Source organism: Lissotriton helveticus, chromosome 3_1, assembly GCF_964261635.1.
Source record: "Lissotriton helveticus chromosome 3_1, aLisHel1.1, whole genome shotgun sequence".
Lineage (NCBI taxonomy): Eukaryota > Metazoa > Chordata > Amphibia > Caudata > Salamandridae > Lissotriton > Lissotriton helveticus.
The window spans coordinates 384,988,849-385,015,358 of NC_136061.1; the positions used below are offsets into that span (position 1 = coordinate 384,988,849).

Below are 26,510 nucleotides of genomic sequence, written 5' to 3' on the forward strand. Positions count from 1 at the left end.
ACTCTCAAGCAAGGTATAGTCTTGCCAAGAATCAGACAGTACAGATTGCCACCTGAGGCTGTAACAGCCTTATCCAAAATTATTGACGAGCTTATTGCTCAAGGAGTGGTTGTAGAAACTGACTCCAATGTATGTAATTCTCCTATCATTCCAGTCATGAAACGTACTGATCCAAATGCACCTCCAGTATATCGATTAGTGATTGAACTTCGAGAACTTAATAAATGTATCATACCCCAGTATCCAGTAGTCCCAGATATTTCATCCCTATTGACAGCCATTGATTCTGAAGCTACATTTTTTACTGTAATAGACCTCAAGAATGCATTTTTCAGTGTCCCCATTCATCCAGACAGCCAGTACCTTTTCGGTTTTTGTTTAAATGGAAGGAGCTATAAATTCACACGAGCTCCTCAAGGTTTCACAGAAAGTCCTAGTATTTACAGTCAAGCACTTAAAAGACAACTAGACAATATTCACATGCCAGCTGACACTGCCCTGCTCCAGTATGTCGATGATCTACTGATCACAGCCCGTTCTGAGCGTGACTGCGAGCGAGCATCACTTACCGTTCTGTATTTCCTAGCCGAGATGGGGCACAAGGTGTCCCCTTCGAAGCTTCAGTTCTGTGTCCAGCAAGTGATCTACTTAGGCCACTTACTGTCCAAGTGGGGTAGGCAGTTGACACCAGACCGTATCCAGTTGATAGCGAGTCTTCCACAGCCCAAGACACAGAAGGAGGTACGTGCTTTTATTGGCCTCACTTCTTATTGCAGACAATGGATTCCTCAGTATGCATTTCTAGCAAAGCCACTGATACAGTTAACGACACAGGAGGCAGCCGTATCGACTGTCCTCCCTTGGACATCTGAACATACACTTAGTTTTAATGAATTAAAGAAAGCTTTATGCCAAGCACCTGTTCTAGCTACACCGAACTACAGTAAGCCTTTTACACTTTTTGTCACAGAACGTGATGGTACTGCATTATCTGTTCTCACACAAGATCAAGCAGGACAGTACAAACCTTGTGCTTATTTTTCGAGCACATTAGATCCAGTAGCCCAGGCTTTGCCTGCATGCCTCAAGTCAGTTGCAGCCACAGCTCTAGCAATCAGACAAAGTGATTCCATAGTGTTAGGACATTCCCTGACAGTACAAGTTCCCCACTCCGTGGAAGTTCTTTTAAACCGAACACAGACTCAGCATTTGACCATTGCACGTTTAACAGGTTATGAACTGACACTGTTCCAGCCACACATAGAAATCAGACGCTGCAACATTCTAAATCCTGCTACACTGTTACCGTCAGTTACTTCGAATCCTGCCACACATGACTGTGTGGAAGTCATTAACACTATGACTAAGCCAAGACAAGACCTGACAGACATTGCATTACCTAATCCCGACCTGACACTTTATGTGGATGGTTCATGTATGAGAACTAGTACAGGAGAACTAGTAGCCGCGTATGCAGTGACTACTGAAACCGAAGTTATTGAAACACATCGTATTGACACCCTGTCTGCTCAAGCAGCAGAGCTAGTTGCTCTGACCCAAGCCTGCATACGTGCCAAGAACCTGAAAGTAAACATATATACAGATTCACGTTACGCATTCGGAGTTGTACACGACTTCGGAGTGCTCTGGCAGGAGAGAGGTTTCATGACTTCTCATGGAACCAAGATTCAGCATGGTCTCCTCATTCAAGCTCTGTTAGATGCGATACATTTACCGACAGCTATCGCTATCATGAAGTGCAAGGCACATACGAAAGTTACTGATATCATTTCCCAAGGTAACGATCTAGCAGATCGAACAGCCAAGCTTACAGCTCAGACACCAGACATTCCAGTTAACAAGACACAGACATCCACTCCAGAACAGACTACATGTATGACAGTCAAGGACCCTACACAAGATGTCATAGACATACAGTTACATGCTACTCCCGAAGAAATCAAGAAATGGTCCGAACAAGGAGGGGTCCAGACAGATCAGGGATGGGTGACGAAGGGAAAAGCCACATGGTTTCTCCCCGACTCTATGGTTCAAGTCATTATCAATACCGCACATAGTCCAGCACATCTAGGAGAAAAAGCCATGTTAGACAGTATACAGAACCTCTGGTTCAACAAGCACTTACGAGCTGCAGCCAAGCAGAAAGTCCGTACCTGTATGATATGTTGTCAGTTCAATCCAGGTAAAAGTGTCCCGGTGGAACAAGGTGGATTCCAACCTCCTGACCACCCTTTTGAAGTCCTCCAGATGGATTATATTCAGATGGAGCGATGTCGAGGTTTCAAGTATGTCCTCGTATTGGTATGCGCTTTGTCCAGGTGGACAGAAGCATATCCAGTTCCAGATTACACAGCAGCGACCACTGCCAAGCAGTTGGTTCGTGATTTCTTCCCCCGTTATGGACTCCCTAGGGTCGTGTATTCTGATAACGGCCAGCCATTCTCATCTGAACTTATGAAACATGTTTCCCTTCTGTTAGGGTACCAGTGGAAGTTCCATTGTGTGCGCCATCCTGAAGCAGCCGGTCTCGTAGAGAGACATAATCAGACCCTGAAAATCCGTATTGCCAAGACATGTAAAGAGAAAGGTGTAGACTGGCTAGTTGCCCTGCCAGTTGCTTTATTCTTCATGAGGATGGTTGCACATTCCAGATCAGGTCTGTCCCCTTATGAGGTCGTATTCGGCCGCCCCCCAAACATGTGGGGTACACCTAGACCCCGCAGTATTACAGATGTTTCCAGTAATATGCTGACAGATTACCTAGCTTCCTTGATGTCTGCCCTACACTCTTGTCGTTCGCAGGTGGCCGCCGCATTTCCAGACAACACCGAGGTGAAACTGCATGAGGTCATTCGTTTTTGTAAGGAACTTTGATCGTTCAAGTCCACTGGAGCCCCGTTGGAAGGAGCCGAGACTTGTCCTCCTGACCACCCGCACGGCCGTGAAGTTGGAAGGCCGCAAGGGGTGGGTCCATCTGTCCCATGTAAAGAAATTCCATGGAGCCCGGAAAAAGACATTTTTAAAGGACACTTCTAAAGACTGTTCCATTTCTAAGGACTGCCTAAAAACAGACACTGAACTCAAGCCTTCCCTGCTAGAGGAAACTCCGCAACAGGAGTATAAAAAGAAACTCCGGTCTAGCAAAATAAGTCAGCCAGTTTAATTGTCTAAGTCCCTCTCGGGTGAAACGGTTAGACAGGTATCTGACATGTATGAGATAGACCCCCATAGTGAGAGAGTTAGTCAAAACTCCATAAGATGTATCGTTTTTCTAAGTTTCTTATTGTTTCTAAGTTTGATGGTTACCTGCACAAGTTATGCATTGCATTTATGTTTTCCAATTTCTCATGTAAATAAGTTTGCTAATGCTACAGTAGAGCACACATTTAGTGATCTGCCTCCTCACGAGTTATCCTATTGTCTTGCTATGAGAAATAACACATTCATCAGAATGTTACACTATTCACACCAGACCAGCAATGCCACTAATTGTTGGGTGTGTGGTCGACTCCCCCCTTTCCAGACACCGAAGGGAGTTCTGCCACTCTTTCCTTATCCGTTTCACATAATGGTTCGTGTGGAGCATGGTCCACGTTAACGTCATCTTCAAATGATATGTCCCTTCTGAATAGAACATATTTTCCAGACAAGCAAGGTCTCCCCCATAGAACAGGGTTAGATCTAGAAAATGAAGTTTATAATTTAGGTAATTATTCTTCGAATTTCATGGTCCTGAATGTTCAGTCTGATACTACTCCAGATTTGCCTGCTATTTCAGTACTACCAGTCAAAGGCGAATTATGTGTCAGAAAGAATGGTTCCGCACATGTAGGACATAGTGATTGTACTACTACTGTCGAGTACAGTGACAGTGGGAAATCTATTTTCAAAGCTTCACGTCATTCTTATTTTGTTTGTGGTCAGACCGCATATGTTCGTCTGCCCCTCGATTGGGATGGAACATGTTACGTTGCCTTCCTACTGCCACCAGTTTTTCTAGCCCCATCTGATTATCACAGAAACACACATCTAGTACACGTCAGACATAGAAGGGAGATTGAGTCCCCAATTGTCGATCAAACTGAAACTACTCTAGAACAGTATCAAGACTTTAATAAAGGTTTCTTCTTCTTTATAGGACCTATCCAGAATAGTAAGCTAATACGTAGACTAACCAGAACCCTTGAAGCAGTAGTGAATGAGACTACTTCTGCTCTAGGTAACTTAACCGAAGAGCAATCTGCTATGAGATTTGTCGTGCTCCAAAATCGTCTCGTTCTTGACGTCATACTGGCTGATAGAGGAGGAGCATGTAGAGTCATCGGATCTAGTTGCTGCATTTTCATTCCTAATAACGCGCCGTCTGTTTATTCAGCTATAACCAGACTTCATAAAATTGCCCATCAGTTACACCAGAATCCAGGCACCTGGACATGGTCCGGTTGGCTCTGGAGTATTATATCTGCCTGGGGATGGAAAGTATTGTCATTTCTAGGTATTGCAGTAATGATCATATTCAGTTGCTGCCTCTGTATACAATGTGGCCCTGCGATTTGCGGCATTTGTGCTACCTCTTGTATTCCTAGTCCTAAATCCCGTCCCAAGACAATTCGAGACGAGCAAATGATGCTGTATGAAATGATAGATGGTATCATGAATATAGATGTTTCCTGATGGAAACGTAGGGCACAAGGAGGGAATGTGGAAAAGTAAATTTTGCCATGTTATATGTGCCTACGTGTTCCCCATGTTATGTTATATGTGCATGATCGATATGCATGTATTCCCCTCTGATCGATTAAAGACGCAATTACAGTTGTGTCCATCTCTAGTATGTCAGTTTCCAGTTCTCGTGAATACAACGAATATCAGGCCTATGTAAACCTACGTTGCCACATTTTACAGTGTGCACGTTAATTCATTGAATTATCCCCGTTTCTAGGCCTCAAAAGGGCCCGGACTCAGATTCAGCTCCTGTCTCCTGAACCCTCTCCGAGGAGCGATACAGCCCCCACCTGTATCCCTGACCCTTAGCTTACTTCTTGCCATGCAGTGCCCGGCTCGGCCTGGCTCTGCCTCCCAGTCTGCCAAGAGTATGTTATGTTTCTAGTTATCAGTCCAGCCCTCCTTCTCTGCATTCCTAAGCTACTGAATCGCATCAATAGTTTCCGTCATGGTCTGGTCTTTATGTCTCCATGTAAGAGAAATACTGTATTAATATTCATAGAATATTCCTCACACACGCAATACAAGTAGAATAATGCATGCACCAGTCTTAATGTCTGTTAGCCTTTGCCCTGATAACTTTTGGATTCTATCAACATGTACTCTAAACAACAGATACTAGATATGCCTGGGTACATGTCGCTCTAGTGCAGAAGTCATAGCCCCCAGTTCTCCCTGGTAACACGTCATTGCCAGTTTACGCGCACCACTAGGTTAGAGGTCCCTGCTGCTCAGGTAGCCCCCTCCATGTTTCCGCCCCATTTATGACATATTCTGTTACGTTTGCATCACATGTCTATGTATACGCCCTGTACACACCTCTTGTTACACCCACTTTATGCCTTATCTTTCGCGACTGCTACAAACTCCGCCTACTGCTACGCCCCCTGTATTGAATGTAATGTATTTGTTTAACTATAAATATTGTGCACTGTTATTAAAAGCTAGCCAATTCCCAGATCCTGCCCCCGGCAGCTGCCATCCTATTCCCATGCAGGCTGTCCTGTTCCTGTTCTTTATGTCTGATTAAAGCCTGTGACTCAAGATACCTCGAATCCTGACTCTTATTTATTGAGCTATCTGTTTATATGAGTATCCTGAAAAATAGAACCGGTAATTAATTATTTATTTACCACAGTAGGGTTGATTATTATATTAACCTTTGTATTTTTGTCTTACAGTTTCTTTATCCCTGCTGTCCCCTTCCTCCTCTCCTTTTATTCTTTCTGGGTTTTTTCCCCTTTTGGGGTTTTTCCCTCACCGTATCGTCTGAACACCCTGTGTTTATACTTCAGGGTGTTCGGAGGGTCCGGAGGTGGAGCATTGTTGCTGCAGGCGGATCCCGTGGAGTGTGAGCCTGATAGAATCACGAGCCCAAGAATTTCACTCTGCCTGGTCCGTTTGAGCAACAATGGCGTCTATGGAGGATGTGTTGCATGCTTTGGTCCTGGTACAACAGGAATTGGCCTCCTCTAAGGCAGAGACGGCTGCGTTGAGGGAAAAGGTGGAACGTTTGAGCAGTAATCCTTTTAACGCTTCCGCTTCGTCTTCTAACGTCCAGGTCACTGTGCCTCCGCCCATTCCGTTGGCTACTCCTGAACGGTTCTCAGGGGACCCCCGTAAGGTGCACGTGTTTATGACACAAATACTCATGCATTTTTCGTGTACACCTTCATCGTTCCCCACCAATCATTCAAGAGGGGCTTTTTTGATTTCATATCTGGTGGGGGATGCGGCTGACTGGGTGGTACCTTTGGTAAAACGAGACAATCCTCTCCTGACTGATTGGGCAGCATTCAAAAATGAATTCGAGAGGGTTTTTGACAGGCGAGCTACTACATTCAGTGCTGATAGAGAGTTGTTGACATTGAGACAAGGGAGAGGAGAACTAATACCGTATCTTACTGCTTTTAATAGACTTGTGGCAGAGGCAGAATGGCCCGAAGAAAAAAGGTTATCCTTATTCTATCAAGGGTTACATGATGACTTAAAAGATGTAGTGGCTCAGGTGGATCCACAACCTACTTCATTTGTGGATATGGTGAATTTGGTACTACGGCTGGACAGCCGTCTCACGGACAGGGTAAGTAACAGGAGAAGATGGGAAAAAGGAGGTTACAGTGGTGAAAGGAACACGCGGAAAGCCTCAGGGGGCGCTGACAGTCTTCCTGAACCTATGGAGATAGGAGCACTCAGAGCTCCTTTGTCGAGAGAGGAGAGGGAAGCCAGAAGAGTACAGGGCCTATGCATGTACTGTGGGAAGAAGGGGCATTATGTCCGGGAATGTCCATCCAAACCCAAGTCTTCGGGAAACGTTAGTAGATTTAAAAAGGTGGCTGTCTCTAATACAGTACCGGAAAAAAAGCAGAAAGAAGACAACAAGTCTGTTGTAGAAGGGGGACAGGAGTGGAAACTTACGTCTTTGTCCTCTATGGGTAATGAAGAGACAGAGCCTCATTTGGTGGTGGTAATGACACTAGAGTATGACCTAGAAAGACGGCAGGTGAGGGTAATGTTAGATTCGGGAGCGACTGGTAACTTCGTGGATGAAGGTTTGGTGAGACGTCTAGCTTTACCCCGTGTCTCTAGGGAGATTCCTGAGGACGTGCTGGCTGTTGATGGGCAGCCCTTAACATCAGGTCAGATTACTGAAAGAACAGGCGAGTTGGGGTTGTCAGTGGTGACACAAGGACATGTGCATTCTGAGGTGTTATCTCTAAACATCATTGACGCACCTCAGTATGAAATCATTTTGGGGATGCCTTGGTTACATAAACACAACCCTGTGGTAGATTGGCAGTCCAAAACGTTTCAGTTTGTATCAGAGTATTGTAAAGATCACCTAACACCTTGTGTGTCTGCCAATGTTACGGCGTTAGCCACCCCGTTTTTGGTAGCTACCGCTGCAGAAAAGGATGTCCATCTACCAGCCGAATACTTGACTTACAGTGATGTGTTCAGTGAGACAAAGGCAGAAACTCTTCCCCCACACCGGGAATATGACTGTCGTATTGATTTGGTGGATGGAGCTACGATACCATCTTGTAGAGTGTATGCTTTGTCAGTACCTGAGACCAATCATTTGAGAGAATACATAGAGCATTATTCTCGTTTGGGGTTCATTCGACCATCCCGCTCCCCCGCTGCTTCTCCTCTCTTCTTTATAGCGAAGGCCAACGGGGACTTAAGAGCATCGCGTCTTGAACAGAAACACCATTCGAAACCGGTACCCTCTTCCGCTCATCTCTGTTCTGCTCGACCAGGTGAGAGAGGCCGTGATTTATACCCGTCTAGACCTACGGGGGGCATATCACCTGGTTAGAGTAAGAGAGGGGGATGAGTGGAAGACGGCGTTCAAGACGCGATTTGGCCTGTACGAGTACTTGGTGATGCCTTTTGGGCTTCGTAATGCTCCTGCAGCGTTTCAGTTTTTTATAAATGATGTGCTGAAGGAATACGTGGATCATTTTGTCGTGATGTATATCGACGACATCTTGATCTACTCACAGGATGTATTGTGTCATACTAAACATGTTTGCAAAGTCTTGGACAAATTAAGGGAGCACCATTTATACGTAAAACTGAGTAAATGCGAGTTCGGGGTGCGAGAGGTGGAATTTTTGGGTGTAAACCTCAGTCCTAGCGGATTACAGATGTCCGAGAGGAAGGTACAGGCAGTGAGGGATTGGCCAGCCCCTAAGAACGTGAAGGAGGTGCAGAGCTTCTTGGGGTTCGCCAATTACTACCGTCGGTTTATCTTGCACTTCTCCCAGACAGCGGTCCCCATCACTAGGCTTTTAAGAAAAGGGAAGACGTTCGTGTGGACAGGAGAGGCTGAGGAGGCATTTAGAGCACTGAAAGAAGCTTTCACCACCGCACCGGTGTTGGCTCATCCTGTTTTGGAACATCCTTTTATAGTCGAGGCAGATGCTTCGGATGAAGCCATAGGGGCAGTTTTGTCTCAGAGAGATATACACTCGGGTCAGCTTCATCCGGTTGCTTACCTATCAAAGAAGTTGAGCTCGGCTGAGATCAACTATTCAATTGCGGAGAAAGAACTCTTGGCAATCAAAAAGGCGTTCCAAGAGTGGAGGCCTTATCTGTGGGGGGCTTGTCAGGCAGTGACGGTTTATACCGATCACCGGAACCTCCAGTATATGTCTTCTGCTAGACATCTGACGCAAAGGCAAATGCGGTGGATGCTGTTCTTTTCCGAGTACAACTTTGTGGTAACTTTTCGTCCTGGCTCGGAGAACAGGAAGGCGGATGCCCTTTCCAGACAGGAACTCCCTTTAAAACAGCGTGAGGAGGAACAATCCATCATTCCTGCCACCAAAGTGGTGTGTGTGATCAGGGCTGAGAAATTTCTGGATGACATCAAGGGCTCCAGGTCTATGTTATCTTGGGTCCGTTGGGCAACTGCTAAACCAGGCAGGAAGGTGAGACAGGGATTGCCTTTCCAAGGGGAGTGCTTATTTCTACCCACTGAAGAGATTAGAAAGAAAGCTTTCAGTTGGTGTCACGAAGTTCCAGCGGCAGGACATCCGGGAATAACAAAGACCGTGGAACTGCTTAGGAGACATTTCTGGTGGGAGTCTATGGTCAAAGACACCACTCAATGGGTAGGGAAATGTGACACTTGCGCCAGAGCAAAGGGGGAAACAACAAAAAAAAAAGGCTTGTTGATGCCTATGCCCACGCCTGATCGTCCATGGTCGAACATAAGTCTGGACTTCATTACAGGTCTCCCATCGGACAAGGGAAACACAGCGGTGTTGGTTGTAGTGGACAACCTGACGAAGATGGGTCATTTCATGCCGTGTGTGACCCTTCCCACAGCCAGTCAAACAGCCCAGTTACTGGCCTCTCAAGTCATTCGTTTGCATGGCATTCCGAGAGTCATTGTGTCCGATAGGGGGCCACAATTCATCGCTCGCTTTTGGCGTATGTGGTGCAGGGCATTGGGTATAGAGTCTGCGTTATCTACTAGTTTCCATCCCCAAACAGATGGACAGACAGAACGTCTGAATCAGACATTAAAGAAGTATTTGCGCTGTTACTCTAAGGAAGCACATGAGTCATGGGTGGATTTACTGTGGATGGCGGAACTGGCATATAACAATGCTTGGCACAGTTCCACAGGCATGTCACCGTTCAGGGCCAATTACGGTTATGATGTCCACACCTTGCCGATTCATATACCTGAAGATTTGGCTAATCAGCCATCTGTGAGAGAGCAGGTTCTGAAACTGAGGAGGGTGCACAAAGCAGTGCAAAAACATCTGTTGAAAGCCAAAGAGGTGTACAAACGTTGGGAAGATAGACATCGAACACCTGGTCCTCTGTTTGAGGTGGGGGACAAGGTGTGGCTCTCAACCAAGTACATTCGTTTCAAAATGAGAAGTATTTTCCATCCGCGATTTATTGGGCCATACCCTGTGGTGCGAAGGATCAACCCTGTCGCATACAAACTTAAGTTGCCCAATACGTTGCGGATACATCCGGTGTTCCATGTGCATTTGCTAAAGAAAGCCCTCACATCACGCAGAACTGTGTCTCCTGTTGTTGCTAGTGACGGGAATCAGGAGTACGAGGTGAGATCTATCCGTGATTCTAAATATTGCAGAGGGGTGCTTTGGTATCTGGTTTCATGGAAGGGTTATGGCGCCGAGGAGGATTCATGGGAACCTGTACATCAAGTCCATGCTCCTAGGGCTGTGCGATCCTTCCATGTTAGATTCCCTGCGAAGCCTGGCCCTAGGAGGCGCTTGGGAGGAGGGCGTACTGTCAGGTTGTAGGTCCAACGCGCCTACCGAAAGAACTACATTTCCCAGCAAGCTGTGGCTTTCAACTACGGTACCCAGAATCCCCGGCGGGATCAGGATATCCCTGGGCGGAGCCTGAGGTCCGGTGCTCGTGATTCCAGTTTAGTCGGAGGTAGCGGCTGCGCCTCGGCTCCTGTCTGATTTCTGGCTGTACTGTGGGGATTGTTTTGAATTCATCCGGAGCCAACGTCTGGTAATATTGTTGACGCGCTGGCTAGCGCGTCCATACTACCGAGTGCGATTTGGACGCTTTATGCGCAGAGGGAGCGACGCTGGTTGTCTGCTCTTAGCCTCGCGGCTGCGAGGAAAGAAAAAGCCTAGCTCAAGACTTCTTTGCTAACGCGTTAGCGGGCGCGGTAGTCTAACTGTTTAGTTTTTGTGTTCTCTGATTCACGTGGAACCGCTCTGTTTGTTTATTCTTGCCTCGCGGCTGCGAGGGAGTATTACTGTGTTTTACTGGCAAGCGCCAGGAGAAAGCCATCTGAAGTGAGCTGTTACCTGGTTATTCTGGAAATACAAGTGGCGGAGTGTAGGGGGGGTATAGGACCTTCACACTACCGTCACGAAGCATATGGTACTTGATTGGACTAGTGGATATAAATACCAAAGCGGATGACAGTAGTGAAGGAACTACGTCATGCCGTATTTGGTGTACATTATTTTGGGTTCAAGGAACAAAAGGAGACTATTGACCTGTCTCATACTTTAGGAGGTTCTTCTTTCAGCGTTACTGCACAGGCGTGCTTATTAAGTTCTAGTGCAAACAACTGATACTGTGGAGTTATTCTTCAAAGCCTTTTTTGTGGTTCTATGGGTATGTTGATATACTTGGTGGTAATACGTTCTTTTGTGTTGTGCAGGAAGGAAGGAAGACGGGAGAGACAGCACTAGGGTGTTTTGGGCACGTTTGCTACAGGTGAATCTAGGGGTTACCAAATTAGTGAGAATTAATGAGAGTAGGGTTGATTATTATATTAACCTTTGTATTTTTGTCTTACAGTTTCTTTATCCCTGCTGTCCCCTTCCTCCTCTCCTTTTATTCTTTCTGGGTTTTTTCCCCTTTTGGGGTTTTTCCCCCACCGTATCGTCTGAACACCCTGTGTTTATACTTCAGGGTGTTCGGAGGGTCCGGAGGTGGAGCATTGTTGCTGCAGGCGGATCCCATGGAGTGTGAGCCTGATACAAAACACACCCAAAAATCATTACACCCCATAACACACCCCAATTTGCATATTTCAACCCATATCACACCCCAATTTCATATTTTACACCATACCACACCCCAATTTTCAGATCTGACATCCAAAACCCATACCCACACAAAAAAACTTTAAATGACCCCATTACTGACCTCACAATGCGTTGTACTCAAATGTGATGTTAAGGCACCTGCGCTGTCGGAGTTGCATAGTTAATGGTGTACTGCCTGCATTGTACTGGACATCTCCCATGCCAAAGGCAACCCATAGGCTAGCCCGCTCGCGTCCATCTGACCCTGGACCCCGCTCAGCACCAAGGAGCTTTCCTATTGGACACTCCACCGCTACAAAGCCAGCACCCTCCTCGCCATCAGCCCTGGACGCCACCTTGCCTGCCAGGAACAACCTCTGCTCTGGAACGGACATTTAATATCAAACAATGGTTCTGTCGGGTATGAAAAGCGATTACTTCAAAAAATGCATTTATCTCATCATTGTTCAACGGAGTCCATCAACTACTTCGGACTGTGCTCTAAGTACAGAGCTTGCTCCCAACTTAAATCCAATTTCAACAAAAATCAAAAATCAGGATGATCAATTACTTTTAATCCATGAATTTCATTTTTTCTTCCATTCTTACCCTGTATATACATATTTTATTCACAATTTATAACAAACGGCGCACATTAAAATTAGGTGAGGTGTGACATCATGTGAATATTCGTGACATTAGAACGTGCTTATGTACAAGTGAGTGAAAAAGAAAGGAGGGGTAGAATTGTCTTATTTGGCCAGTTTAGAGTTGGTAATCGTAATTAACCCAGTAATCCATTCAATGGGTCAAGCATCATAACTGGGTATTCAACTGATCCAATGTTATTATTATCGTCGACGTTTCGACCCTGTGAGACGCCTTAATTGAGGGTCTAGCGCGGGTCTTCTTCAGGTCAAGGGGAAGTGGTGAGAGCGCCTGTGGATTAAAGGAAGGATTTTTTAGAAAGGATTTAGGGGAGCAATGTGAGCGGTGAGTGACAATCATATTATTCATTCACTCACCTCGGGGTTTCCGTATACTTGACCCCAAAGGATTGCAGAAACTGAATTTCAGGAGCTACTGATATCTGTTGGATTAATAAGGGACATTAGTCCATTTACAGAGTGTTACAGTTTTCTTGTACATGAGGCAAACACCCTTCATCGAATTAATTCATGCTCACCTAGTAGCTGAACAAAGTTCTCCTTGTAACTGATCAAAATTCCCACTGGGATATTCTTTTAGGCTTTTTAGTGATTCCTTCTAGTCAAGTTCGCCTTATCATTGAGACGATCTGCAATAAAGCGGTGTATTCGATCAGCATCGCGATAAAACAGCTATCGTCTATATGGGGTTCGTACGTTTTTAAAATTTGCATTCTGTTGCCTCTTACCTATTTCAAAGTTCAGATTGTCTCCTTTGACAGGACAGAGCGCGCAGTTTGCTTCTGTGGCGTCCCAGAACTGAGCGCCGGCTCATTCCAGTTGCCTAAATCTCGAGGACGTCTCATCACGTCAGCGTGGGAGGGTTGCTACGCGACCGACCCGCTCACGTTGGAACAGATGCAGGCGGCATTGGTGCGTTTCATGGACGCCTTGTTCCGTTACTCGGCAACCAATCGTGCTACCAGCCTCGTTTGGTGTTCGTATAGCGGAGCAAGCAAGTGTATTTCATTTGTCCATATTACATCGGGCTAATGCATTTCAGCTCAACACATATAAATCTGCTCATATGCTATCATTGGTCAATTGAGTAATAAGCAAACGTGCATTTCGGCTCAATACATATGCATCTGCTCATATGCTATCATTGGTCAATTGAGTAATAAGCAACCGTGCACGCTACTGGCCTTTGGCTTGGCGCTCGTGTAATGAACATAACAGACCGTGCAAGTGTATTTCATGTGTCCATAGCATAACATTGTGCATAAATATTACAATTCATTCTGTCATGTATTATCATTATGAAATAACTCCACAGGTTATACTTATGTCTCACACTAGCGATTTCTATATATTTAACAATTGATTACCGCCAAGCACATACCACTACCAGCAGTGATTTTTTACGTGTTACGCATAAAACATCATCTTATTAAGAAAGATTCCTCAATATACATCACAGTTCTGACAATTGCAAAATTGATTAAAATCAGATCTCAGGATTTCTAGGAAATTGTGTAATCCCTGGATATTCATACATGTATGCTGAGAATGCGAGGAACTATGAATTACTAAAGTTGACCCATTTGTCTGGCTGTCTCCTCCCGTTCATTCAGTCCCTCCTGTACAGTATTAAGAGCGTGAATCCACCTACACTCCTTGTAATTAAGTGACTTGGTAACTGAACCCCCTCTTGGGCTGGGAATTAACTTCTCTAGGACCCTCCACCTGATGTCTTCCGGTTTATGTCCGTGCATTTGGAAGTGTTCTACCAATGGCGCCCCCACAGTCTGACATCTAATTCTACTCATGTGCTGCATGATTCTGGTTTTCACCTTCTGTTTTGTCTGTCCTACGTAGATCAAAGCACAAGGACATACAATTGCATAAATAACTAACGTGCTGTTACAGTTAGTAAATGGTGTGAGTGTGAACGTTCTCATATTATGGACAAAGTTCGTGCCCTCCAGACAATAGTCACAGGCCTTGCAATTGCCACACTTGTGGTGGCCAGTCACTGGAGGTAGGTTAAGCATCTCTCTCAGATCTGGTTGTTTAGGGGGGTTCAAGAAGGCTTTGACAACGGTATCTTTGATATTCCTGCCCCTTTTGAAAGCAAACAAAGGTTGTTGGGAAGTTTGTAACTCTCCTTGGACCAAATTCCAATACTTTTTAATGATCTTCTGTATTTCTGTACTTTTGGTATTGTACGTGGTGACGCATACAAAGCCACCAGTTTCTTTTGTCTTGTCTCTTGTTTCCAGCAATGCTTCCCTTGGCTGATACCATGCGCGCTTCTTCGCACGCTTCAACAATCCTGCCGGGTACCCCCGTCCTCTTAGCCTTTTGGTTAGATCATCTGCTTCTTGAAAATAATCCTTTCTTTTGGAACAATTCCTCCTAAGCCTCAGGTACTGTCCATAGGGCAGATTGTCCCTTAGATTCCTTGGGTGATGAGAACTGTACATCAGTAAAGTATTTCTCTCCATCGGCTTTCGATATAGACTACTGTATATCAAACCATCCTCTGCCTGGAATGTCAGATCCAGGAAATCTATTGATTCCCTACTCTTGGTCATTGTAAATTGTATATCGATGTTCCTATCATTTAGCCAAGTCCAAAATTCTTCCAGCTCTTCTTCGTTCCCTGACCAAATCATCAGAACATCGTCGATGTAGCGTTTCCATACATCGATTTTATTCAAAAAAGGATTCGATAGATCGTATAGATGTTCCTCCTCGTATTTATTCATGAAGAGGTTTGCCAGGCTCGGTGCATAAGTCGCGCCCATGGCCACGCCCTTGCATTGGTAGTAAAACTGTCCCTTGAATGCAAAATAGTTTTTTCTCATTGCTATATCAAGTAATTTGGTCAGGAATTCCGTGGGAATCCAGTGTGGTCTTTCTCTTTGGTCCAGTGTCATTCTTATCACCTCCATAGCGTTGTCCTGGGGGATTGAGGTGTACAGTGATGATACATCCAAGGTGACCAGTATCTGCTTTTCACCATCAAATGACTGGCCCTCAAGTAACTGTATAATGTGCATACTATCACGCACATATGACTTAGTGGTTGGTACCCATGGCTGTAAGAAATGGTCAATGAATTGATTCAGAGGTTCCAATATCGAGCCACAGCCTGAGACTATAGGTCTTCCAGGGGGGTTCTCTAGTCTCTTGTGTACCTTTGGGAGTGTATATATAGTTGGTATCCTCGGTTCCTGTTGATTAAGGAAGTCTCTCTCATGCTGGCTCAGGAATCCCTCTTCCAATCCAGCTCTCGTTGTTGCTTCTATCAGTGCTTTTATTTCACTTGTAGGATCTTTCCGGATTTTGAGATAGCTCTCCTGTACTTGTAGCTGTTGTTCGATCTCAGAGATGTAGTCAACAGTGTCCTGGACCACGATAGCTCCCCCCTTGTCTGCAGCCTTTATTACTATTTCGGTGTTTTTAGCTAGATCAGATAGGGCCACTTTCTCCTCCTTACTTATATTGTATCTTATATATTTTCTTTCACCCATCAGCTGCATCGTCTCTTCAAGTACCACCTTCTCAAACGCTAGTATCCTGTCGCTCATCATAAAAGATGCTGGCGTGAATGTTGATGCCGGTCTGAAACTAGTCGCTGCTGGCTTTGGCGTACTGTTGTTTTTGGTGAAAAAATACTTCAGCCTAATTTTGCGAAAGAATTTTTGCAGTTCCAGTTTAATCTGGAATGAGTTCGGTGCAGTTATGGGGACGTATGATAAGCCTTTAGCCAGAATACTCATTTCTGCATCCGTCATTTCATAACCTGACAGGTTTATAATAGGGTCCAATCGTGTCGCCTCTATTCCAATCCGTGGTAATTCCAAACTTTCCACCAGCATGGTGGCCTCTTCCATGGTCATGAGGTCATCCGTTGTCTGTACTCCCATTACATTCAACTCCTGGGTATCTGCTCACAGGGTCGAAACGTCGACGATAATAATAACATTGGATCAGTTGAATACCCAGTTATGATGCTTGACCCATTGAATGGATTACTGGGTTAATTACGATTACCAACTCTAAACTGGCCAAATAAGACAATTCTACCCCTCCTTTCTTTTTCACTCACTTGTACATAAGCACGTTCTAATGTCACGAATATTAACATGATGTCACACCTCACCTAATTTTAATGTGCGCCGTTTGTTATAAATTGTGAATAAAATATGTATATACAGGGTAAGAATGGAAGAAAAAATGAAATTCATGGATTAAAAGTAATTGATCATCCTGATTTTTGATTTTTGTTGAAATTGGATTTAAGTTGGGAGCAAGCTCTGTACTTAGAGCACAGTCCGAAGTAGTTGATGGACTCCGTTGAACAATGATGAGATAAATGCATTTTTTGAAGTAATCGCTTTTCATACCCGACAGAACCATTGTTTGATATTAATTGTATTGCCCAGGTTCTGAGGGATACTGGGTCACCCCATGGTGATTTATACTGGAACGGACATTGCCATCGCCATCATTGATGGATGAAGTATCACACTCAAGGATCACCCCGACAGTCAAGCAGGAGGCATTGCCATCAACTACCGGAGCACACTCGGACTGACCACGTACTCTTGCAGTTTGCGAAGTTTGCGCTACTTCGCACTATGCTAATTGTACATAGCACTGTGCGAACACGCGTGGCGTAGCGCAGCGGTCATATTTTGCTAGCTTGCTCGCAGTCCTCAACGTCAAGTTGGCGACCGCGAGCAAGCAAAATGACATCCCGGCGAGATTTTCTTCCACATTCGCGATCAGCAACATCAAGTTGGCAACCGCGAGCGTGGAAAATGAACCTCCTGGCGAGATTCTCAATGTAAGGAGGTCAGGTTTTTCATTGCGAGTGATCGCGTATGCTTGCGCCCGCTCGTGATGAGAAGCTACCAGTCCGCGTTGAGAAAGCTACTGCTCGGGTAAAAATCTACTTGAGCGGCAGAAAACGACGGCTCGCACTGTGCAAGATGCTGTTTTCAATGATTGCACAGTGTGGACAAGCATCCGGCACTGTGCAATCATCGCGAACAGCGCACTACGCAGTTCGCGTAGCGCTACACATAGCTTGCGTAGTGCGAAGTGCACATTGCGTAGCTACGCGTAGCACTACTTCACAAACCACGCCCAGGGTTAACTCTAATGACCCAAGGGTGATCATGGAACACCTCAAATTACAGATTCGGACCAACCCCAAAACCATCCTCTGTGGCATACTTATCTTCAGGAACCCACGGGTTATGGACCCCCATTCTCCGATACCATTGTAGACCTCATTGCGCACCAGGCTCTCCCATCCACCGACGACATCCTATTCGGCAGACTCAAGTTCCACCTGGACAACCCCAGTGACAAGAACAACACCCCCTCCTGGGGAAGCTCAACAACATCAGAGTCAAGCAGCTAGTCAGCTCAGCAAGCAACATAGCAGGGCACACGGTTGAGCACGTCTCCTCCGCCAGCTGGATATTCAACTACTGCCACACCACAGGACTCTCCTGGACCAACCATCATTGTATACCTCACGTCTTCACCATGCCCACTATACGCCACCGCATCATCGCACACAAAGTACGTCTCGTCAACTTCCTCAGCACCACCACTATGCTTACGCTTACAGACGATGACACTGCAGCAGCCAAATGCAAACAATGGATATCCAACTGCGCCGACACCCGGGCACCCCTCATGGACAGCACTGCGTCAGTACCTTAATCCTACCTGATGGCAGGAATAAGGGTGATGCAGCGCCACAGGGATAGGCTGGCACCATGTATTGCTGGACTTGCGTCATGGTTGTGACACGACTGCAGCAATGCGTGACTTTATAGCTGACATATACGTCAGGATTCCAGACGTATCTGTCATTACTTGCGTCATGGAGCGCTGTTCGGTGAATACGGCGCATGCGTGGTGTTGCACGAAGGAGGTAGTGAAAAGTGTTGCAACGCTGTCTTGTTGCAGCGCTGAAACATTTTTCATGAGTGAGGCCCAGGAATTCACGCTATCTTATTGATGGTGCGCAGTCCTGCCCTGTAATTTTGTAGTAGGGCACTGCAACAACATTGCTTATAGCACGTTCCAGCAACAAAACCTGCTGAAATGAGGCCCAAATGGTTATCTCCATTTTAAGACCGATATTTTCTGGTCTTAAAAAATGGCCTCTAGTTGCAGTTAGAGTAATTTGTTTTGTCCTCTGGACTTAAAGAATCCTCTAGTGAATATGGAGCTGTTGGGTTAACAGCAGATTTTCCATGGTAATGCCTCCCTTGCATGTCATTAGCAAAAAATATCGCTAACAGAAGTCGCGATCTTGTTAATGGGCATTTTCGCCAAAAAGCTGTCGCTAACTGCTGTTAGCGACAGCTTGATAATACGACAATAAAAATATCACTGCATTAGCCACAGAAAAGTGCCGCTAACGCGGCGATTACTCCTTGAGAATATGCCCCTAAGTGTTTAAAGAGGGTGAGTTCAAAGGGTTAAACTTTCACTTTGTTGCAGACTGGGCACAAGCTATTTTTATATCCTTAGTTGTAGTTTTGTTGTGTGCCACGGAGGTATCACCTGGTCGGTCAAGAGGTGTGGCGTATGAATCAATAATAGCGTTCCCTAACAGTAGGGAACGGCCCTCTGGGCACAACGTAAAGTATCAAATTGACTTTCTAATGGTGATCCAAAGTTCAAACTTCAATAGTTAAATGACACTCTTGTAGTTTGTATATTCATCTGATAGTTTTATTTATTTTCCAAGTATTTTCCGATGTTTCAAATCACATCCAAAAACATTTTGTCAGCAAACGTTGCATTTAAATCCATATATACATTCCTTTACGCAGCATCTTCCCAATGCATTTCGCGCCTATTACAGGCGCTTCGTCAGGGGAATCTGTAAACATATAATTAACCGTAATGAGGGTCCAAACAATCTACTCAAAATCCTTACATTAATAAACAGTTCCTGTATCTATATATCGTACATGCCAAGATCACCGTTTCTAAGCATCTCATATTCTGTGTTGATGCTCTAACAGTATTATGTGAAATCCCAATCTAACACCATGATTACCAAAAATATTCTGTCATGCCTTACAAAGCTTATATAAAAGAATAAGTAAAAAATGAGTAAAAAATGAAAGTCATGTATTAATTCAAAACATTGCTGAGCTATACATACACATACGTGAAAAACATGTTGCATCCATAGACAAACTCTGTGCAAGTCTCTTTAGTTAAACCCTTGTTATACACATATATATGTACCGTTTTGGTACATATATATGTACCAATGGTAAGATTCCCAATCCAAAATGGCCGAACGCTTGTTGAGCCTACACGCACAGTCCTCTTTCTATGTTTGATAACAGGAAATCACCGAAGAGAGTGAACATTTAACTTGTCAGCGCGGTAAAAGTTAAACTTTACCCAGTTCATGTAGAAACGCTGTGAAAGTAGACCATTGAAAAAAGCGGTGAGTGAAGCGGCATTATAGGGACAGGAACATTGATGCAGCATGCTTTATGTAGTGTGGTTACAATGTTTGGTAGAACGAGAATACGCAGTAAAAGCTGGATATAGATATGTGAGTAAAGCGGCATTATTGGGACAGGAACACTGATGCAGCATGCCTAATGCGGTTTGGGTGCAATGTTTGATAGAACTAAACATGCAGTAAAAACGGTACATATATATGTGTATAACAAGGGTTTAACTAAAGAGACTTGCACAGAGTTTGTCTATGGATGCAACATGTTTTTCACGTATGTGTATGTATAGCTCAGCAATGTTTTGAATTAATACATGACTTTCATTTTTTACTCATTTTTTACTTATTCTTTTATATAAGCTTTGTAAGGCATGACAGAATATTTTTGGTAATCATGGTGTTAGATTGGGATTTCACATAATACTGTTAGAGCATCAACACAGAATATGAGATGCTTAGAAACGGTGATCTTGGCATGTAGGATATATAGATACAGGAACTGTTTATTAATGTAAGGATTTTGAGTAGATTGTTTGGACCCTCATTACGGTTAATTATATGTTTACAGATTCCCCTGACGAAGCGCCTGTAATAGGCGCGAAATGCATTGGGAAGATGCTGCGTAAAGGAATGTATATATGGATTTAAATGCAACGTTTGCTGACAAAATGTTTTTGGATGTGATTTGAAACATCGGAAAATACTTGGAAAATAAATAAAACTATCAGATGAATATACAAACTACAAGAGTGTCATTTAACTATTGAAGTTTGAACTTTGGATCACCATTAGAAAGTCAATTTGATACTTTACGTTGTGCCCAGAGGGCCGTTCCCTACTGTTAGGGAACGCTATTATTGAGTTCAAAGGGTGCCATGTTCTTTGAATATTTAGGATTCATGAATGATGTATAAAGATCTCAAATTTATAACTTACAATTGAAAGCTGCCAATGAAACCTTTTCTGCATCTAAATATAGCTAGACTTTACGGGACATAAAGACATACATTTCATTAAGAAATACAGCTCAAATGCAAGTGGCCAGCAATATATGGAAGAACAAATACAAATACCACAATAGCAATCTTAAAAAGAAGAAATGTGACAAAGAACACATTTTAGGCAAAGATGGAAAGTAGCAAAGACAATTAAAGTAATCTAAATTTTGGCTATGTTTTGAAACAACAAAATGGTAGTAATTAAAATGGAAGAAATTGAAATGATGGCTAGGGTAAGGATTATAAATAGCATTAGGATTAAGATATCACGTGGGTTTCAAGTGAGGTTTAGGATGCATTAATGGGTGAGTGGAAGAGTAAGGGTTGAAATGAGGGTCTATGCCATATTTCTTTTATTACGTTTTTTCACTGTGGTGTGGTCACTTTTGTCAGGTGTAATGGCCCTCCCACCAAATGCCCTCTAAAAGCGCATTCAGAGTAGATTCCTAAAACACTGAAATGGTCCCACACTCTAGTGCATGCGGCTCTAACAGGGCTTGTGCAACTGGAGAGGGTTTCTCCTCCAGGAAGAATTACTTCCAACTACACACTGCTCTCCAGTTATATATACTACTTTCTAGTTACAAACAGTCAGGTTCAGATCACTTCCACAGGTCAGTCCCTACAAAGGAATTTATGATACAAAGCTGCATTCTACTACAGTGACTCTTTCTTTCTTTCTTTCTTTCTTTCTTTCTTTCTTTCTTTCTTTCTCTCTTTCTTTCTTTCTTTCTCTCTTTCTCTCTCTCTTCCTTTCTTTCTCTCTTTCTCTGATTCAGGCTTCATTAATGCACATAAGTATAGTTAAAGTATACGTTTCTAATGTGGCACTTCAATGTGTACATACCTTAAACCTTCTCGCCTGTCACCAATTACTCTAATCAAGGCCAGAGTGGTTATTGCTGGGTTGCATTTACAGGAAGAACCCTTTAATAATCAGAAATCCAGTTGTTTGTCTAAAAGTACGACCATTAGGCACAATTTGGAGACTTGCTCTACTGCACTCACAAATGCTCATAAGAATGTCTATGATGTCTTCCTTGCCGCAAGTGCTTCCCATTATGATACTGACATCTGCCTGCTTCCTTGTTGAAGTCCTGGCCCCAGTCTGCAAATTACATAGAGAAAGCACTTGAGGAGAAATGGGTGACATTCCTTTGAATCCCCAAACTCTCAAATTCCAGGAGTTTGAAGATTGCACAAGCCTGAAAACAGGATTGTCATTAGAAGATCTTTTGACAAAATCATTAGAGCCCTAATGCCCTAATGCCATCAGTTGCAATGTTGACCAGGGACTAGAGAAGGTAACTTCGTGGTCCAACATCCACTGGCATTAGAAGAATGCCAGTTCAGAACTTTGTAGTTTCAACAACAAAGACTGGCTTATTGTGCTCAGGGCAGTGTTGATCTCGTACTCCGGAATCAAATATATTGAGGTAGACAGTCAGATGTCTTGTCCTCATGTTTTACAGATACTAAACTGGAAATGGTTTAAGAAAATTACTACGTGTAAGCCACTTGGAACATCTAGTCCAGACTCAGAAGAAATTCGGACAGCCCCCAAAACGTTTAGAGACTGATGAGTGCACCATGTGCAGCAATGGATAGGGCACTGTCTTTATATTTGGTAGCTTGGGGGCGTAGCTGACTGCCGAACATGGTGGATGCACCGTAGCTGAGCTACCGGACCAGGCCATGAAATCCTGCAATTATCGGCCACCTGTTGCGGACATCCATGGCTCTAACCCGCTACAGAGCAAGCAAAAGGGGAAGCGGGTGCTGATATCACAGTTCTGCCTTGCCTCGAGCCGATTCGACTCAGGGCACTTGAGCTGTATTTCTTAATGAAATGTATTTACTGATATACTACTCACCACAGAAACATACTGTGCTGATCAGTGAGGTGCCCTTCACTGGCCAAAAAACATATGGGCCCTGCTCACAAACTGCACCTTGTAGTACGTTTTGTAGTAGTACAAAATGTACTACAAATTGCAATTCACAAACTGCAACCAGAGTTTTATACCTCCGTATTACCTATACTTATATGTGCTGAGTTCTTACCCCTGTCTGTGGATTATCTGCACCTGTAAGTATAGGTTTTAGTAGTAACTGTGAGAGGGCCACAGGGGAGTAGCTTAAAGTAAGAGTAGATTTACTACAAAAGATGATGGCATTTGAGAGGAATATGAGGAATTTAGTAATAGCCCCCGGGTTACGGCGGGGGCCCGAGCTCTACGAGGATCCCATCGGCACTGTGCACGGGCAGCAGCTGAGACCTCTTGCCTGGTTCTGGAGCATGGGGGGTCCCCGACAAGTACTTTCCAGAGGGGCCCCATCAAGTTTTGTTACGTTACTGCTGGGGAGAGACGTAACCCACGCATACAAGAATAAGCCAATTGCAATACTCAGGGGTTGGAGACATGTAACTTACAATTATAGTAAGTTATCACTCGGAGTTTGTGAAAACCTAAAGTGGTAAACTTACAAAGTTCAAAGATGCTCAAAAGTATAAGTTACCTTTGTGAATCAGGCTAATACTCCTAAACAGGCAAAGAGGTGTCCTTAATGTACTAGCAAAATATCCACTCAGAGAGCTTGTGGTATTTCTTATTGAACACAGAAGCATACAAACACTGACAATAAGATGTGGTATTTTAGCTAATCATAGAAGCACACATACAGACATCAAAAACTGAATCGTATTGACAAGAGCAGTTGACAGATGTCAAGGAGGGAAATTTAAATTTAACAAAAAGAAAACCACTTACCTTGTGCTCGCTTCATCACTGAGTCATGATGGGGCAAGCGCAAGGTAAGTGGCTTCCTTCTTTTAAATTAAATTTTCCCTCCTTGTTGTCGGTTGACTCTCTCCCCACCCCGCCCCACCTCTATTACCTGCACGGACCGCTCCTGCATACTGACCACAAAAACACAGAAACATACTGTCAACAATGAGAGATGCGCTTCACACCAGTTCCCATTGAAAACATTGTGTTTCTAGGCATATAGTGGCACCAGCAGATGCAGTGCCTCCCACATACTAAATGAAGCACCTGACACTTGATATTTCTTGTAACTAGTCAACCTGCTGATGCAGATTCTGGAATGGCACTGTTGCACTGGTGTCCACCTATAGGACTATGAGAGTATGAACCTTCACTGTCAATCCTCTGAGCAACCACACTTACTTTGTCTTTAAGGCTGGCTGCTGTTGCCGACTGCGATGAGGAGCTGAGCGGTGTGTCTGAGGGCCTTGTGAGGGGTCCAGGTCATTATGCTGGGGCTGACCACTGTTGTCACCAGTAAAAATCTCTAATGGGGGCAGGTCTGGCAAAATCTGGGGAGAAACGAAAAGCATGTCAGACTGAAGAGACGTCATGATGTCAGTTGAAGAGACTTATGTTCAGATATTAGAAGTTATAACTAAATTACAACCTAAGATCAGTTCAGTGAAGTCTGAAAACGAAGCTCCACATTCAGAATGAATTGGAGTAAAAGAAGAGCCTCGTAGTAAGTGTAAATCAGAGATGAAAGATGGTAGTCAAATGCTTTGCCCACAGAGTGCAAGAACGATGATTCCTTATGAGACCTAAGGGTTTCTGCATTCGCAAACCTCAAGATTCTCAAATTCTCAGGGTGTGCGACCACAAAAACCCTTTTTCATATGTACTAACCCCACTTTGCAATTCAGACAAGTTTCGGAAAATGGGATTTCTGCTAGACGCAGAAACGCAATTTGTAAGGGGGATGTAAGGAGCGTTCCTTCTAAATTGTGAGCCTGTATGGAATGTATCAATAATTTGTGACTGTAATCCCGATTGATCATTGATCAGTTACCAACTCCCAAGTTGCGGTGGTAACTGACTTGCAAAGATCAGGGGGCGCCTTCGGACTTCTTACCCTTTGGCATTCAGGGTGGCAGCTTTGGGGCTCCTTCTCTCAATGAAGTTTTCCAAAACAGTTTTTTTTAGAGTTGAACTGGTTCCTTGCTTCAGAAAAGTTTCTGTTTTGGAGAGCAACACACATGGATGGTTTTTTTACTGTCCCTTGCAAGCCACCATGCCTGTGATTTAGTCAACTGCCGTGGGTCACACATTGTAATCTCCCTAATAAATATTAATAAGGTATGGGCATTCTGCAAACTCCTATTTTGAGATCTGACCTTTTAGTACATAACTCTGGTAGCAAAATATGATACTGATTAAAAAATGTCAGTGTTCAATTTGCAACCGCTTTTTAAAACCATCATATTAGTACATTCGCCCCCAAGTTCTTTGCTCATTTCTGTTCTGTGGTGATTCCAATCATGCCCTAAACACATCCCAAAAGACGTTTGTGTTATTGCTTTATCATTCTTTGTACTCATTTGACCTTCCTTGATGATTAAAATAGGGATTCTTTTGTTTTGTCAAAGGGAAGTGGGAATGTGGCAACTTTTATCATTCATGGGTAGAGAGAAATGATCACTAATAACAACAACAAATAAATCTGGTGGTCTACAGAAAGGGAGCAAGAACTGGATTATCAAATCATGCAAACATTGCCAACACCCAAGAATACCAAAAGGCATAAAGCAAAGACCTTTACGAACTAATCAGATTTCCATCAACTACCTAGAGAGGTCAGTCTCATCATTTGGATATCCTTCCTTCCGACCACTACCCCTCCAGATCACAGAGGAGGGTCATATGGATCGGATTTCGACCAGGTTACAGAAATCACGACAGGAGGGAGTGAAAGCGAAAAAGAGAGAGACCATTTGTTCACCTAGTAGCAGGCCTCAAAAGTGAATATTAAATGCTTTGTCTGAAGGAATTATAAGTGCAGTGCATGTTAGTGAAGTTAAAAAGGATTTGGAAGAGAAAAACGACTTTTAAACAAATATCTCTGCCAATCCTGCATTAAAAATAGTGCAGAAGCAGCTTTGAACACATAGGCCGCTTCACAATATGGTCAACAAGTTTCAGCCAAATAGGCCTCTTGACCAGGCTTTCTTCAGGACCTAAATAACAAATTGCTACAGCATTACCAATTTGGTCATAGGACTTTTATGTGTGTAAAGTTGTCATAAAGTACAACCTTCTACATGATCGTTCCTCAGTACAAGCAGAATGTTCTTCACACCAGTCTTGTATGAGGTCAAAACGCCACCTCACCCGGTAACAACTCAGGTATGGGAGACCCCGCCCTCTCCATCTGTGTGTCGGGCTCTCCTGAGTCGACCTCCCACTGACTCAGGCGAGCCCGAGGCACCGATGGAGAGGGCGGGGTCTCCCATACCTGAGTTGTTACCGGGTGAGGTCAGGTTTTGACCTCATACATATACTGTAATATTTCCAGACAGGCAGACAGTCAGCTTACATGCTCTGTGTATACAAACTAGATAGGGGATGAGAATGTGACCTACACACGGTCCAAACATAATCTTGTTTATTTTCCTATTCAATTGCCCTTGAATGGTATGATACCTTTTTCTTAAGTATGCAGGTAAATACGTGCCTTGAAGAGAAGTGATTTCTATGTATTTGATCGAATTTTTAAA

At 44.0% G+C, this 26,510-nt stretch overlaps 1 protein-coding gene across 1 annotated transcript in view; it reads right to left on the minus strand.

The window, feature by feature from the left end:
• The window catches only part of LOC144823021 (kinesin-like protein KIF12), a 182,039-nt gene that overhangs the window by 22,981 nt on the left and 132,548 nt on the right, over window positions 1-26,510 (minus strand). Inside the window, exon 13 of the mRNA XM_078681147.1 lies at window positions 24,157-24,305. Coding sequence (XP_078537273.1) covers window positions 24,157-24,305 — 149 coding nt within the window. The remainder of the gene's footprint in view (window positions 1-24,156; window positions 24,306-26,510) is intronic.